This window comes from Xenopus laevis, chromosome 5S (assembly GCF_017654675.1).
Source record: "Xenopus laevis strain J_2021 chromosome 5S, Xenopus_laevis_v10.1, whole genome shotgun sequence".
NCBI classification, from domain to species: Eukaryota; Metazoa; Chordata; class Amphibia; order Anura; family Pipidae; genus Xenopus; species Xenopus laevis.
In genome coordinates, this window is record NC_054380.1 from 73,287,177 (window position 1) to 73,299,480 (window position 12,304).

Genomic DNA, 12,304 nt, shown 5'->3' on the forward strand with positions numbered 1-12,304 from the left:
TGTTGTTAAACTGCTGGGGTGGGGAGGGAGGGGGTGATATCACTCCAACTTGCAGTGCAGCAGTAAAGAGTGACTGAAGTTTATCAGAGCACATGTCACATGACTGGGGGCAGCTGGGAAACTGACAATATGTCTAGCCTCATGTCAGATTTCAAAATTATATATAAAAATATCTGTTTGCTCTTTTGAAAAATGGATTTCAGTGCAGAATTCTGCACTGCATAGTAGCTGTGGTGTTTATACAAATGGCCTGTGGATGTCGCTGTGCTCATACTTATACTGTGCATACTTCCTGGTAGCTTAAAAGTGAAAGCTTTTGTATAATGGCTGCATGAGTCTCTGCTAATAAAGCACTGTTATACTCTACTCATCCTTGGCTACCCAAAACATAACAGTAGCACTATTAACTGATGTGTTTTGAAAAAAACATGTTTTCCCATGACAGTATCCCTTGAAAATTGAGTTTTTTTAACCTGCCTAACTGCCAGTTGATCAAGAGGAAGGCAAAAAACCCCATTTGAAGCCTCTCCAATTTGCCTCAGAGGGGGAAAAAAATCCTTCCTGACTCCAAAATGGCAATCTGACTAGTCCCTGGATGAACTTGTACTATGAGCTATCTTCCATTCCATTTCATTTAAAATTCATTGTGGTAAGGTACAGAACAAAAATTAGAAAAAAAGTTGTCTGTCCAAATATTTATGAACCTAACTGTATATACAGTATATATGATATACAAAAGCCATGAATATCTTGTAAATTATATCCTTATAAACGGTGAGTTCTGATGTCATCAGTTATAAGCAGTGAGTTCTAAAGTCATTTCTGTCACATGACCCACTGAAACTTGTGTATTATAATAAATAAAGTACCTCTAGTTGCAAAATATGAGGATATTAGAAGTTACCTCGGAGTTCCATGACCTGTATATGGTCATGAAACTCCTCGGTAACTTATAATATCCTTATATTTTACAAGAGGGGGTACTTTATTCACTATATATATATATATATATATACAAGGATAAAAAACAGCACCAAGGGTCATGCAGTGTCAAAAAAAGTGTAATATTGCATAATATGTACAACTGATGTTTATAAATGTAGCCTGACAGAATGCCGCCCCTAAAAATGTGCCACCATAGGCCCGGGCCTTTATGACTTTGCCACAAATCTGTGTCTACAGATTTAGTGGGCTGGTGAAGGCTGTTTGGGCCTCTGAGTACTTGAAACGCCAAGGCCTATTTTGAATCTCAGTCCAGACCTGCTTTTAGTAATTACTATTTCTCTCAGTCTACAAAAATACTTAGGCTGACAACATCCAGAGCCAACAGCCTGTGTGCCCATAACCTAAAGAGTGACTGAAGTTTATCAGAGCACAAGTCACATGATTGGGGGGCACCTGGGAAATGGACATCATGTCTAGACCGATGTAAAATGTAAAAATTAAGTATGAAAAAAAATCAATTTGCTCTTTTAAAAAATGGATTCACTGGAGAATTCTGCTGGATCAGCACTATTAACTGATGCATTTTGAAAAAAAACATGTTTTCACGCAACAGTATCCCTTTAGTTGCTAACTATCTTTTTCTAACTTTGAGGTAGAGGCTCTGATGTTCAGTCTTTTGGCACACAAGGACAATTTACTAACAAAGAGGTCAATTGTATTGCAATAGCAACCAATTAGCAATAACATGAAAGTAGAACTGCTCCCTGCCCCTGCTCCAGGGCCAGAACTAGGGGTAGGCAGAGTAGGCACGTGCCTAGGGCACAAAGCTGGGGGGGCCCCAGGCACGTACCTTCTCTGGCTCCTACCCCTATAGCAGTCCCCTCTCTGGACCGTGTGCGCCAATTCATGCTTGCGCTTCACCAGCGTCTGTGACGCAGTGATGTCACAAAAGGGGCAGGGCGGGCGTCTATAAATTCCGGCGCCGGAAGCCAGCAGTGCTAGGTCGCGAGCGGGGAGAGCAGGAGAAGAGCTCTACCCGCACCTGCCCGCGCATTTTGTCCAGGGGCCGTCCCAAACCCTTCCGACCCGAGAGTAAACCCGCGGGTCCCGGGTCGGCACGCACATCACTAGTGCCAGTGTCTTTTCGTACATGCGCACAACCAGCCAGCGCTGTGGCTAGGGTTGCCACCTTTTCCTGAAAAAAATACCGGCTTTCCTATATTCTTGACGTTTTTTCCTATTAATAACATTGGCATCAAGCATAATTTTTACTGGCTAGGCCGATAAAATACCGGCCATTGCCACCAACCCTAGGCCCGTGACCGGCCAGGTTGTCTAGGGCGCCTACCCTGGCTCTACCCTGCTCCATTTCAATCTGATCAGCCTGTGTGTGGCTTGGTATTAGTGAAGTACAATGAGAAGGGGAGAAACCATAGCTGCCTCAAAGCAGTTCCATTCTGTACTGGCTCCTTCTAACTCAGAATCAGGCAAAATTAGAAATGGCTGCCTCCTCACCAATAATATTGCAACTAAAAAAAAAAAGATAAAAAAGATAAAAAAGCAAACCATAAAATCTTGACGGAAGTGACCAAGCCACGCCAGAATCAAAGATGGCGTCTGCTTACACCAAAGCCCGCCTACTAACTTCCTATCTGCCTACTAACGACCTGCGTTGCAGTGGGCCGCCCCGTCGCACCCTGAAGGCGATAGTGCTTACAAATAAGTGTTCGAAGCTTGCTAGTAGCCGTATTTTTTCCAGATTGAGACGTACAGCTTTCTATTGTTGTCGAAGTGTGGCGCTTGCCTGACCGGGTTTCAGAGTCGCAGGATGTCTCGCTATTCAAGGCCGCCCAACACATCACTCTTCGTCAGAAACGTGGCGGATGCCACCAGGTACGGGCTTAGATTGCAGAGAATGTTCCATTGTAGGGGCAATGGCTGATGGTACTTGTTACATTTAGCGTCGGCTCGTAAAATTCCACAGTCGTTACACGTGGCTTAGTTCTTCGTCTGTTCCATGTGTAATTTATCGAGCGGAATTGACGGCTGAGGAGTGCTACAGTGACTGGATCTTTATTGTATTTTATGGAACATGATATTGAGTCGCATGCTAAGTGCGCGGTGGGCCTACATCCCGACGCCATTGATCATTGGTAATAATGAGCTTTAAAGGCGCCATTTTGAGACTAGGGACAGGGCGCTTTTTACATTTACAAAGAGTTTTACGAACTGTAGGAGTGTAATAATACAGATATCTACCATAACCACCGAGTTTTGTAATTGTAAACAAGCGCTAAACAGAGCCCGAACTACGGTAGAATTCCATGTTGAGAACTAGAGTTAGTTCTGGCCTGTGCCATATTTGGTTAAATAGGCCAATCCCCTGGGTGTAATGGATATGGACGCTGCTATTGGGTTGGCAACAGTGGGAGTGCTGAATGATTCAGTAGTTAAATATGTGGGCTTTCATAAAGGGGCAGTATACACTCTTGTTCAACATAGGTTCAGTAAATATGCATTGTGCTACTTTCTTGATTGTTTTATTAATATAAATGTCATTTTTTTTTACATTTTAATCATAAACTAAACAGGCTAATTGAATCTACTCCATGTTTGGTCCTTGTTAGGTAGATAACTGGATTACAGGGCACAGGTAATCCCCTGAATAATAGATCCTGCTTTTCTGTTCTCTTTTGATTCATTTATTTAGTTCACAAGGGACAAACATGGAGTAGCTGAGTAGTTTGTTTCCCTGAGTGTGATCAGCACAAACCCTCTTCACTGAATCTTAAAAAACCTGTTGGAAAAAGGAATTTAAAAGATGCTGACATAGGGCCCAGTAAGCTCTAGTTATGCAGCTGCTAGACTTTTTCATGAGCATATATTTATATTTAAACTGTAGATCGTTTCTTCTCCACTGTTTCAAATGTGCATTTAGCATTTTGTAGCCAAATTACAAGCAGCAACAGAAGATACCTGGATATCTGCCGTTTCTCTGCTGGATGGAACAACTATCAATACAGCCACATTTTATTAACTATTGGCCCTGCTTAGGCTTTATTTAATTCCTCCTGTTGATTAATATACAGGATTACCATCTGTTACTTGGAAATCCATCATTTGGAAAGTTCTGAAATATTTGCAGTGACATTTTCTATAATGTCTAACAAACATATTTTCACAAATGCTCTGTTTTATGTAAAAGCTAGCATAAATCCACAGTGGCACAAAAATAATTTTTTGTTTATTTAATGTTAAAATGTTTTTAGTAGCCTTAAGGCATGCACTACACATAATCAGTTGGAACCCATTGGAAATTCTACACCCAATCATTCCAGATAATAGGTCCCATACCTGTACTGAAAGGTTCAACTCTTTCTCCCCTGCAAAGGTCACAATACAGTATAATTTTACTGCTGAATTTTGTCTAGTATATATTAGACAAATCTGTGCTGGCCTGAAGGTTAACCTACACAAATAACATTGCTACTTAAAGCCAGAAATGCTCACTTAAAGAATTTTGGATGGAGAGCTGCAGATTCGTTATGTGGCAAACTGTACTTCCAGCACTAGGGCACTCACACTGGGAGGGAGCTCTCGATGTGAGCAGCCATGTCAGTCAGAGCAGTAAAGGAACTAGCCGGGCCTGGGCCGTGTTGCATCGATGCGCGATCTGCCAGTGGCCCCTCCCCCAGAAGTTCTGCCATTTTTTAAAATTTATTAGCTCACACCTTTGGTTGGGGATATATTTTGCCAACAGGTGCCCTTTAATAGCACAGATACATCCTAATAATTCAGATCCTTAAAGGGCACCTGTTGGATAAAAATGTTATCCCCAACCAAGGGTGTGGGCTAATAGAGCCTGCATTCCGGTTGGGGATTACAGTAAAAAAAATGCCCCCCCCCCCCACCAGTGCTACGCTACCCGCACCGGGAGGGACCTCCAGGTGCAAGCAGCAATGTGTGTCACTCGCATGCGCATACCACGCATGTGACATCACGCATATGCGCATAATGAGCAATTTGGGGTAGCTTTTCATTATGCTAATGACCGGACAGGTGCATGCAGCCTAGCGGTGACGGGGGGGGAATCTGTTATCCCCAACCAGGATGCAGACTTTTTGGTTGGGGATAACATTTTTACCCAACAGGTGCCCTTTAAACCTAAACTTGCAAACCACCTGTTTTTGATGCTGCTAGATTTCCTCAGTACATGATGATGTAAAATGGTTTTTGAGGGGATAGGACAATATAACGATTAAAGGAACAGTAACACCAAAAAATTTAAGTGTTGTAAAGGAATGACGATGTAATGTAGCACAGGATGCACAGTAGATAACCATTACATTCGAAAGAATCCCATTGTATACCACAGAGCTTATTGGTTATCTGCTGTGTATACTGTGCCTTTTCTCATTTTTCAGCTTTGAATGGCTGCCCCCATGGCTACACAGCAGCTTGTTTATATAAATTATAGTAGAGTTTCTGAAGCAAACACACCAGTTGTACCAGTGCAGTCAATTATACTTTCATTACTTTAAAAACATTTTCATTTGTTGGTGTCAATGTTCCTTTAAGTTTAGGTTGAGGAGAATTAAAAGGAGACCAAAAGCCCTTCTCAATGTGAGAAACATAAGGTCTTAAAACAGAAGCTATTCACATGACTTGTGCTACACACATAGCACTCTGCTTTATAAAACAGAAATAAGGTCCTTACTGCTTTAAATTCCTTGGGAATGGTGGGAACAATATGCAGAGCAGCTTCTCGTTAGAGAGAGCCAGTATGTTTTAATACCCATGGGCCCTTTTTACTGTAAGGGGATTATGAGGTGCTAATGTTGTGGCCACTGAAGAATACATGAAAATGATGCTGCTGACTGCAGTAAATCTGTGCTGCCACGGATGATAGTGTCTCTAGTTTCCTTACCACTGGCAATAATGTGAATCGCTGGTGGGAATACACGTGCTGCAAAGTAGCACAAAATTTCCTCATGAGGCAGCTTTGGGCTACTTCTGAAAGTGTAAGCAACACGTATGTTTTCCCACTGGCTTTGGGCAATACTGCTGGTGGGAATGAAACTAGGGACCTCTGGTCACCCACCGTAGCGCAGATGTACTGCAGGTGACAATGTCCCCTGTGCCATTCTCCTGAGGAAAACATGCCAAGGTGTGAGGTAAATCAGTTACCCATTCAGATTAAGGGGACGTTAGTGATGTTTTTGGCATGAATGTATTGTAGAGAAACAAACTGATTAATACTAATTTTATAGAGTGGGAATTTTCTTTGCACATAATAAGCATTATGCCTCTTTTAGTCAGATAGGAGGCTTATCTGTGGTGGTGTATTGCCTTCAGAAATGTCTTACCTGGTTTTCCTTTACATTTGCACCAACCTGACTTAATCCTAAATATTAGGCTATTTGGAGTCGAAACTGTGGATGGTTCAGGATTGCACTTAATACCTTTTTATTTTATATAATCACGGTGTTGATTAAATCTAAACATTGTTCATTTTCTAAACTGTGAGTCTACGCTGTCAACCTTGTCTCTCTACCTTGCACACTTCAGGCCGGAGGATTTGCGCCGTGAATTTGGTCGGTACGGCCCAATAGTAGACGTTTACGTTCCACTTGACTTCTACACTCGTCGCCCACGAGGATTTGCTTATATACAATATCCTTTATTTGCTTGTTATGCAAGTGTGTGAAGGTGCCTGCACCCTAACCAAATGTGTTTATTTCTCTGTCTCAGAAAATTTAAAGCATTCCACAGTAGCTGGCAAGCACCCCAAGTTTTGAATGAGCCTGGTTAGATAGAGCCAATCGTAAAGCCCAAAGACACCTTTGAAGTTGCAGCTTCAAGGAATAAAGAGGGAGGGTGGAAAGAGATAAGAAAGCTGGAAAGTTCTTGCCAAGCACTAAAGACACAGCGTGCACCAAGCAGAGGGTTCACAATTCCTACCTTTTAACCCAAAGCCAAGTCTGATTTGGTTGATCGGTGTCCAAGTTCACCTTGCAAGTTTTAAAGAGTAAAGGTCAAGGTTCAAGATCAAGTCAAATGAGGTAACCACAAGAGTCTATTTGTATCCTACTACTCAAACATTTTTCTGTCGACAATCTATGCACTGCAAGCAATCAAAAAATGTTAAATTTAAAGAAGATTACAAAAAGGCTTGTTGAAAAGTTTTTTTTTTGTGTGTTTTTAAAATAGGGTTATTTTTTGGTGGATTTTTAGTTATTACATCATTAGTTCAGTATGACCGCAAATAAACAAACTAAAAACTGCAGGTTGTGCTTGTGTAGAATTTGATTAAAAAAAAAAAAAAGTTTATTTCTTTACAGATTGAGCAGGCTCAACAGGTGCGCGTCGGCAGTCATCTTCCCCTACAAAAAGATTGATGCTTTATGTATACCAGTCATGAATATATGATTCATATAGGGAAAGGGTGTGGCTTGTGTGTGACGGATGCTTCATTTTAAGCTTGTTTTTTTTTAAGAATACATAAAAATATATATCTTTATATATTTTAGAGATATTTTCTATAAAAATAAAGATACTAGAAGTTATAAGGAGTTCCTTGATCCTCTAAAAAGACAAGGTTTCCGGGCCTTATTAAATTCTTAAATTATGAAAAAACATGGAACAATATTAACGTATAATCTTTTTTTGCGAAAGACTGATGTCCTGAAACACTATCCTGTTGGTCATATTTCATTAGATTAATTCTATGGCTATTTATCATTTCTATCCATTATCCAGAAAGCTATTTCCCATGGAGTCCACTTTAACCAAATAATTAAAAAAAAATGTAAACGTATTTCCTTTTTTCATTGATAATAAAATTGGTACTAGTACTTGATTCGGACTAAAATATAATTAATCCTTATTGGAGGCAAAACAATCCTGTTGGGTGTATTTAAGCTTTAATAGAGTAAAGTACAGGTAGTAGACTAAATTTAGTAGACCTATAGTATTGGAATCCAAATTATGGAAGGCCCCTCATCTGGAAGATCACAGGTCCACGCCATTCTGGATAAAAGGTCCCATACCTGTACCTGTCAATGCTATTCTGTTTGTGTGTTGCAGTGGTCAAAATGCCCTCAGGTCTTAAAGAGCTACTATACGCCTGATAAGTTCCCCCCCCCCCCCTCAATACTGCCGGAAGAAGTACAGTAGAACCCCCATTTTGCATTTTTCCGGGGACAAGGAAATAATTATGTAAAATCCGGATAAATGTATGATCCGGGAAATTTAAGTAACTTTTTCTTCGAGTACTGAAAGGATATAAGCATAGGAGTCCGTTTTACTTTGAGATACAATATTTATTGTTAATAACATGGGTTAAGACTTGCAGCGTTAATGTTACACTATTGGGGCATGTGCAAGGCCTCTCTGTCACATACACAACCTAAAGCAATAAGTGATTGGTGCAGGACTGTATAAGGGGCAGACTAATAGGAATTGACTTTACAGGCAGAACCATGGCAAATATACATATGGTTAGTGTTTTAAACCTTTTTATTTCACAAATAACCTTCACAGAGCAAAATAAAGCAGTTTCTGATGTAAAATCTGGGAAAACATTACTTAAAATCAGGGAAATGCACCCATTGAAATGGCATTATAAATTGGTGGGAACAAATAAATGTAGAATGTGGGAAAACTTAAAATCAGGGTACTTAAAATAGAGGTTTTACTGTATATGTATTTGAATGTGTCTCTATCTCCATCCGTCTCTAGGAAAATTTTCCCCCTTAACACTGCCAAACTCCTTGAAAGCAACCTAGAATGTTCGTTCTTTAACCCATATGGAAGGTAGTTAGGTAGAACAACATTAATTTCCTCATGTTGCTCACTACTATCTACAGGCATTAGTGAGCAGACCATGTCTATTTATCTCCATAGTTTGATGATAACTGTGGACTCCTCGTGGGTGCCTTCCATTGTTGTCATTAGAATCACTTCTGTGCTCTGTTCTGATTGTGTGCCATTTCTGGCAGTTGCTATATTTGTCTGTGCAGCCTAAATCGGAGATTTGCACTGTTGTTTTGTGAAACCATTAAGCTTAATAAAGCCTAAAATGTAGTGACTGTTTCCTTTTACTAAATCTCAAAAAGCGCTTATTTCTCCAATTATTTGATACAATCGTAAAATCACTCTTCCTGTTTCCAACTGTCCTTTGCGACCGCTTGAGCTGGGTGTATGTGCAATGCGTCTTTTTAAGAAGTATGTATATATTTAAATTGTGCATGGATTTCTGTATAGTACTATATTGTGCATGCACCCAGTCCAAGCCTTCTCTTGTGACAGTTTTTCCCCAAATACTACCTACTGACCCTACTGACTGTTATGGCACATTCAGTATTTTTCACTTGGAGGTGCTTTGACAAGTTTTTTTTTTTTTTACTTACACCATATCAATGTTAAAATAACCCCCCCCCCCGTAAACTAGTTTAACAGCTGGGAACAAATAAATACTTAAAAGGTTCCTGCTCCTAAAATTCAGATTAACCCAGTGCTGTCCAGCTTTTTCTGTGTTGCAGGCCTGTAACTTACTGAAGACTAGCTATGGGGATAGAATATCTGTGGAGTCCATGGCCAGACTAAGGTCTTCTTAAAGGGGTATACACACACACACGGCATAGTCAGCGGAGCTCACAGTCGCCATCTTCCAGCACTTCGGTAACCTTTGGGTCTTCCGGCCATTCTGCAATTTTTGGCGCATGCGCAGTTATCACGAAGCTAAAGTCTGCTCCAACTGTGCATGTGCTGATACAGCGCTTACTTACCGAAGATTACCAAAGTGCTGAAGATGGCATCATTGAGCTCCGCTGAGTTGACTCTGGACAAGGAGTAATTACAGACTTAGGGGCATTTACAGGTGTTAACACCTGTGCGGGGTGGAGCAGGGTAGGGGTTTTTATTACTTGGGGGGGGGGGTTGAATTCTCCTTTAAATGCCTTGAAGGGCCCATCTGACCACCAGGAAAACAGCCCTATATTCAATTTAAAGAGGCAACTGTAAACACTAAAATGTTTTGTTGCCTTTTGAAGAGATTGAAGTTTCTAAATTAGATGGAATTGGCAGCAACCTTGGCATTTAGCCAAATAAAAGACTAAAAACCGGCTACTGTCACACCTTGCATTTCCTCCGCAGAGTGCATTTTGGCCAGGAAAAGCAAACTTGCTTTTTTTCTGTCCACAATCTCCTCAGTCTGTACACACACTAATATGGATTGTGGGAGGTCTGTATTGGAACACAGGTGTGTTTATGCATTTGCAGGAATGCAAGATGTTGAAAACTTCTAAAGCTAAACTGTGCAAACTGGGAAATTGAAGCTACTCCGTGTTTACTCCTTTGAGGCAGAGTATATAGTCCAATTCCCAGTGTACAGATAATCAACCTGCATAAGACATTTGCTCCCTTGTCATCTAATTATCTACTCTGCAGGAACCAATCATTGAATAGATTTAAATTTTCCTGTTTTCCGTATTTAGAGCAAGAAATAAAAAATATTGTGAGATTGAAACAGGCAGAAATTATGTTCAGTACAAGCCCTATTCACTGAAATCTTGTAGAAAATTTTATTTTGCAGAAAATACTCAAATGTGGAATTTATACATTTGAATTTGGCCAGTTGTGTGCAGGATTCTATACTGAGCTAGAAGCAAATATAGATTTGGTGCACTCTGTGTTGGCTGACTATATGCACTGCTGTTTAAATGTAGTAAGCCTTCTAATCTTTCAGAGCTTAGCCCCCTAAAAGCAATATAGAAAGAAGCCAGAGGCCTTTATAGTAATCAGTGGCTATTAGTTTAGAAGTCTTTGTCACTATAGAAACATTGCTGTATAAATACATAGCACTGTATCAAACTGAACCAATTGAAGGAAATAGAAAAAATAAATTTTATTCTAATTATATATTGAAAAATGTTACCGCTTGTGGTTTATATAATAGTGTGCACTATAATCCAGATCTCCTTAACGAAAAAGTCAGGTTTGAGGATGTTCGTGATGCTGAAGATGCCCTGTATAATCTTAACAGGAAATGGGTTTGTGGTCGACAAATTGAAATACAATTTGCTCAAGGTGATCGGAAAAGTAAGTAATTAATAAGGCTTTTGTTATCACTTCACTACATTGGAGTACTTATAATTGTAGCTATTTGTATATGTTGCCCATTATTTTATGTAACACAACACAATTCTGTATGTAAAAGCTTTTCGTATAGAAAAATGCATTTGTATAAATGGAAGAATTTCTTAGTATTACACAAAGCACAAGTAGTTCATAATGTAAATAAACTTAATTGTGTAAATATTTTGTGGTATTGCTGCCTCACTTTTTGACTGTAGCTCCTGGACAAATGAAAACCAAAGACCATGGCTGTTCTCCAGTTGATCGCAGGCGATCCCGAAGCCACAGCAGAAGGAGGACACGTAGTCGGAGTACCTCTTTGGACCGTGGTAGGAGGAGGTCTGGCAGCTTAAAATCGTAAGTTATAACTAATGAACTTTAAAAGTCTGTTGGTTTGACAGTTCATTTCACTGTGTCTTTCTGCCACACACACAATGTATTAGGCCTGAATCTTCCTAAAATTTGCAATTAGTGAGCAGCCCCCTGAAATCTTAAGTGTACTATGTAACGAGATACACGGAACAGCAGAGTATTTAATTACCCACACTATATTTCTTGTGGAAAACATATCATAGCAAATCAGAATATACAAACTACATCGAGGAAGAAGTATATGGATGGTAACTCTGCACTTGATCACACTTGTAAAAATAAGTAAAATACAATAGTTTTTACAATATTAGAGATGGATTTGTATATATATATATATGTATATGTATATATGTATATATGTGTGTGTATATATATGTGTGTGTGTGTGTGTGTGTATATATATATATATATATATATATATATATATATATACACACACATACATATATATACACACACATACATATATATACACACACATACATATATATACACACACATACATATATACATATATATACACACACATACATATATACATATATATACACACACATACATATATACATATATATACACACACACACATATATACATATATATACACACACACACATATATACATATATACATATATAATCTACAGTCTGGTCATTTCCCTATGGGACCAGACTGTAAATTATATCCTTATAAACAGCGCGTTCTGCCGTCAGAACGCGCCGTTTATAAACTTAAAGAGACAGCACTTGTAGCTGCTGCTCTCTCCTCTACCCTTGTTTCCCGCAGTTTGGCTTTCATGCGCCATATTTCCTTGCTTTGCTTTAACACTGCCTCCCATCTATCGACTGCA

At 39.5% G+C, this 12,304-nt stretch overlaps 1 protein-coding gene across 1 annotated transcript in view; it reads left to right on the top strand.

Moving 5' to 3' along the window:
* The first annotated feature begins 2,588 nt into the window (after window positions 1-2,588).
* LOC108717975 (serine/arginine-rich splicing factor 12) overlaps window positions 2,589-12,304 on the top strand; it is a 20,932-nt gene continuing 11,216 nt past the window's right edge. The window contains exons 1-4 of the mRNA XM_018265448.2: window positions 2,589-2,838; window positions 6,514-6,618; window positions 10,943-11,046; window positions 11,301-11,439. Coding sequence (XP_018120937.1) covers window positions 2,774-2,838; window positions 6,514-6,618; window positions 10,943-11,046; window positions 11,301-11,439 — 413 coding nt within the window. The 5' untranslated portion in view covers window positions 2,589-2,773. The remainder of the gene's footprint in view (window positions 2,839-6,513; window positions 6,619-10,942; window positions 11,047-11,300; window positions 11,440-12,304) is intronic.